The following is a 4,672-nucleotide window of genomic DNA, read 5'->3' on the forward strand; positions in this document are numbered from 1 at the left end:
TGCATTGTTGGGTGTAAATTTAAATGTCAAGATTTTTCAAGTTTCAGAAAGAGGTTAAATGAACATCTGAGGGCAAAGGGGAAAGGACTCTTGCAGTGCCATCTCTTGAGTCCTGGTTTCATGTCTAATGCCTCTTCATCGTTTGCATTAATGTCAGCCAAAATGAATCACCTGGATTTGTCTGGTGCAGTGAATCTACAGATCCTGAATGAGGATTATTTGAGGAGGAAGCTAAAAACTATGAAGTCAGGGAAGGGCAGTATGCTGTGCAGGAAAAAAATAAGGAATACTTAGCCAGCTGGTACTCATCTGATTAAACTGCTGGATTTTTCTAAAATGGAAAGTGTGTAGTAGAAACCAAAAGATGAGCCAGGAGGCAATCAGAGACACTTAGCAGCAATGGCAGATCTTACTGGAGTTAACACTATGGTCAGTGAGACACTTCAGGTGATGTGAAAGAAAGCCTTCTTTCCTCACATGTTAGAGGAGAGTTGTCAGAACAGGCTTATTTGCATCTTGACAATATACATAACAGCACATGATATTGCCAGAGGCCACACATGGCATTTACATTTTGGATGTAGAGGTGATTATTACATTAGATGTCAGTTTTAGACTTAATCCAGTCCCGATAACGAGTCACTTTGGTATAGACTCCAGGCTTGTTTTCTTTCCCACAGTCCATTCCCCAGCTTACTATTCCGATAAGATACCAGATGTTTCCATCACGTGGTATAACCAGAGGTCCTCCAGAATCACCCTGGCAAGTGGGAAGGAAAAAAAAGATCAATGTGATAAATAAAGGGGTGTCAGAAATACAAGTTAATCAGAATCTGAATGTCTAATAAATAACATTTTAAGTTGAAATATGAAAGACAAGTTCTGTTTTACTCACCATTAATTTAATAGTTGAGGTTCTTATTATCTGTTATCTGATTATCTCTGTTTATCTCTATTAATGTCTCTTTCTGGAAGGTAGTGTGACTAAAGTTGAGGTTTCAGTTTTATCCTTGTATAGTTTTTAGTTTTGCTTGGTCTCAGCAGACAGCACAAGTTGAACCTAGGTCTAAGCATCAGTTTCTTACATAAACGTGACCTCAAGTGTCACTTCTGCCATGAAGCCTCTCCTAAATCTGTTAGGTAGGAATAATCTCATGCTTTGAATCTGAATCCCCAGCTTGCTCCACCAGTTGATAGGAAAGTGTCTGAGGCACTGTATCACTGTGTAGCAATAGGTTTGAGAGGAGAAAGATAGGCAAAGGACATTCCAAATAAATGTGCATCGTTGATTACACACAGAGTTTTGCTCCCAAGTGAACTGGTTTGAGTGTAGGAATCAAGAAGGCTTCCCTGATGTATTTAACCCTTTCACAAATGATTTTTAATTTTATCTTTTAGCAATGAGTTTATTCATGTAAAAGAAATATTATGTGGAAACTCCTTCCAGATGTTTCTTTTAAAAAAGAGAGCTGATTCTGTTTGAAGTAGGCAGGGTTCTTAGAGTCTTGTGCCTTTAAACTCTCTTCCCATCACATACTTCTTAGTACGCTCTCATGCCCAGTGGACAGAGAGTAAGAACTCTGGTCTACCAAAAGCAATCCTGCTGGTGTACCAAAAGCAATCATCCTGATCTTCTTTCCCAAAGTCCTAAATCCTAATTTAGGTTCTTAGTATACAAGAGGTGAAGGAAGCAAGGGAGCATGAACCAACAGAATGAGAACATCTGCTCTCTTACGAAATAAGCTCAGATACAAGTCTCTATTCAACAGATTCCTTTTTTTGTGGAGCTGAATCTATTTCAAACATAGAATCGCTAAACCGTTGGATTCAGTTTCAAATGCTATAGGCAGAAGGTTTAATTATTTATTTTCAGTCCTTGAAATAGCCATACTTTACAATGTGTTTTCTTTAAATGCTTAATGATTAAAATTAATGCTCTGTAAGATTGAGGGAAATGTAATTTATTTAATTAGTACATGATTTGTGAGATAACACTTTAAAATGAATATATAGATATTTCTCACTTAAGTAGTATAATTCTATGTGATGTACACTGTTTAAGTTCAAAGGTTCAAGCACTGGTGGGATGATGCTCTACTGGCTGTGGAGACATCTGCAGGTCCCAGGCCACAGCGCCTTGCAATTAGAGGGATAAGATACCTAACTACAGAGTCTGACTATGGCTTGAAGCAATGATTATATATCTCTCTTCTACAAGAAGTGCTTTTCTTTAATCAGAGCCCACCAGTTTGCAGCTGGTGATTATTCTTTACACATGGCTCTGGGCTTCCCTGGTGGCTCAAATAGTAAAGAATCCACCTGCAATGCGGGAGACCTGGGTTCAATGCCTGCATTGGGAAGATCCCCTGGAGGAGGGCACAGCAACCCACTCCAGTGTTCTAGCCTTGAGAATCCCCACAGACAGAAGAGCCTGGTGGGTTACAGTCCGCAGGGTTGCAAAGAGTTGAACACGACTGAGCGACTAAGCACAGCACTAGACAATAGGAAACGAGGATGATTTCTTATTGCTCTTTTGGTCCCTGTAACTTTTTAAAAAAATTTCTAATCATGCCTGTTTTTTAAAATTTTATTCAAGTTTTTTAAATTTCAATTTTATATAGGAGTATAGTTGATTAACAATGTTGTGTCAACTTCAGATGTACAAGAAAGTGATTCAGTTATGCATATACATGTATCTATGGTTTTTCAAATTCTTTTCCCATTTAGATTATTACAGAATATTGAGCAGAATCCCCTGTGCTATATGGTATGTCCTTGTTGGTTATCTGTTTTAATGTAACTCTGTATACTCTGCTATTCTCTCTCCTCCACAAATTTAATTTCATAGAGTCACATAAAGTGACATTAGTCTATGTTCAGTCAAGTCATCTCTAGTAACAGATTCATTTTGTAGATGTGAATATATTCTTACTTCACAGGCATCTAGTTTTCCTTTCAAGAATCCAGCACATATCATTCCTGATGATACAGCTCCACCATATACATGAATTTGATTACATATATCATTACTTATGATCTCTACTTCAACTTCTCTCAGAGTATTGGGAAAGGGACCTAAAGAGAAAAAAATAAACAGATGAAGAATTTCCATATTATTGCTTATGATAGTTAATTGTTATTTCTTGCCAACGATGAACCAGTGATAAAACATATTTCTAGAGGTAATATAACTCTGGACTCGATGACAGTGTTCAGATTCAAGTTTTATTTCTAGGGTATCTCCTATGTGCTAGGTACCATGCTTGGCACACTGACTCCTACTATTTTATTTAATCTTAGCTACCGTCATCAAAGATAGATGTGAATGTTCTTTTTTTCAGATGAGGAAACCAAAGCTCACCTGGTTTTGAGTCTTAGCTGTGATCACATAGTTACATGAAGGATAATGTTATTTAAACTCAGGGGATTCCTCACCACCTGGGATAATCTGTGACAGTTTACCTTACCTTATCTGAAAATCTGCCTCATCATTTGACAAACCACACAGCTATACAAGCATATCTCAGAGACATTGCAAGTTTGGTTCCAGACCACCACACTGAAGCTAATATCTCAATACAGCCAGTCATACAAATATTTTTTACTTTACAGTACATATGAAAAGTAATGTTTACACTATACTATAGTGAGTGTATAGTGTAAACACTGGAATGGGTGAATTTAACTCAGATGACCATTATATCTACTACTGTGGGCAGGAATCCCTAGGAAGAAATGGAGTAGCCATCATGGCCAACAAAAGAGTCTGAAATGCAGTACTTGGATGAAGTCTCAAAAACAACAGAATGATCTCTGTTAGTTTCCAAGGCAAACCATTCAATATCACGGTGATCCAAGCCTATGCCCCAACCAGTAACGCTGAAGAAGCTGAAGTTGAACAGTTCTATGAAGACCTACAAGACCTTTGAGAACTAACACCTCAAAAAGATGTCCTTTTCATTATAGGGGACTGGAATGCAAAAGTAGGAAGTTAAGACACACCTGGAGTAATAGGCAAATTTGGTCTTGGAATACGGAATGAAGCAGGGCAAAGGCTAATAGAGTTTTGCCAGGAGAATGCACTGGTCATAGCAAACACCCTCTTCCAACAAGACAAGAGAAGACTCTGCACATGGACATCACCAGATGGTCAACACTGAAATCAGATTGATTATATTCTTTGCAGCCAAAGATGGAGAAGCTCTATACAGTCAGCAAAAACAAGACCGGGAGCTGACCGTGGCTCAGATCGTGAACTCCTTATTGCCAAATTCAGACTTAAATTGAAGAAAGTAGGCAAAACCACTAGACCATTCAGGTATGACCTAAATCAAATCCCTTATGATTATACAGTGGAAGTGAGAAATAGATTTAAGGGATTAGATCTGATAAAGTGCCTGATGAACTATGGACTGAGGTTCATGACATTGTACAGGAGACAGGGATCAAGACCATCCCTATGGAAAAGAAATGCAAAAAAGGCAAAGTGGCTGTCTGGGGAGGCCTTACAAATAGCTGTGAAAAGAAGAGAAGCAAAAAGCAAAGGAGAAAAGGAAAGATATTCCCATTTGAATGTAGAGTTCCAAGGAATAGCAAGGAGAGATAAGAAAGCCTTCCTCAGCGATCAGTGCAAAGAAATAGAGGAAAACAACAGAATGGGAAAGACTAGAGA

The 4,672-nt window shown here is 38.2% G+C and overlaps 1 protein-coding gene across 1 annotated transcript in view; it reads right to left on the minus strand.

The window, feature by feature from the left end:
* Window positions 1–424: 424 nt before the first annotated feature.
* The window catches only part of LOC104995180 (transmembrane protease serine 11G-like), a 20,342-nt gene continuing 16,094 nt past the window's right edge, over window positions 425–4,672 (minus strand). Inside the window, exons 8-9 of the mRNA XM_010848908.1 lie at window positions 2,933–3,075; window positions 425–760 (exon numbers count right to left, since the gene is read on the minus strand). Of these exons, the coding sequence (XP_010847210.1) occupies window positions 599–760; window positions 2,933–3,075 (305 nt within the window). The 3' untranslated portion in view covers window positions 425–598. The remainder of the gene's footprint in view (window positions 761–2,932; window positions 3,076–4,672) is intronic.

This window comes from Bison bison, unplaced genomic scaffold (assembly GCF_000754665.1).
Source record: "Bison bison bison isolate TAMUID 2011002044 unplaced genomic scaffold, Bison_UMD1.0 scf7180017864279, whole genome shotgun sequence".
NCBI classification, from domain to species: Eukaryota; Metazoa; Chordata; class Mammalia; order Artiodactyla; family Bovidae; genus Bison; species Bison bison.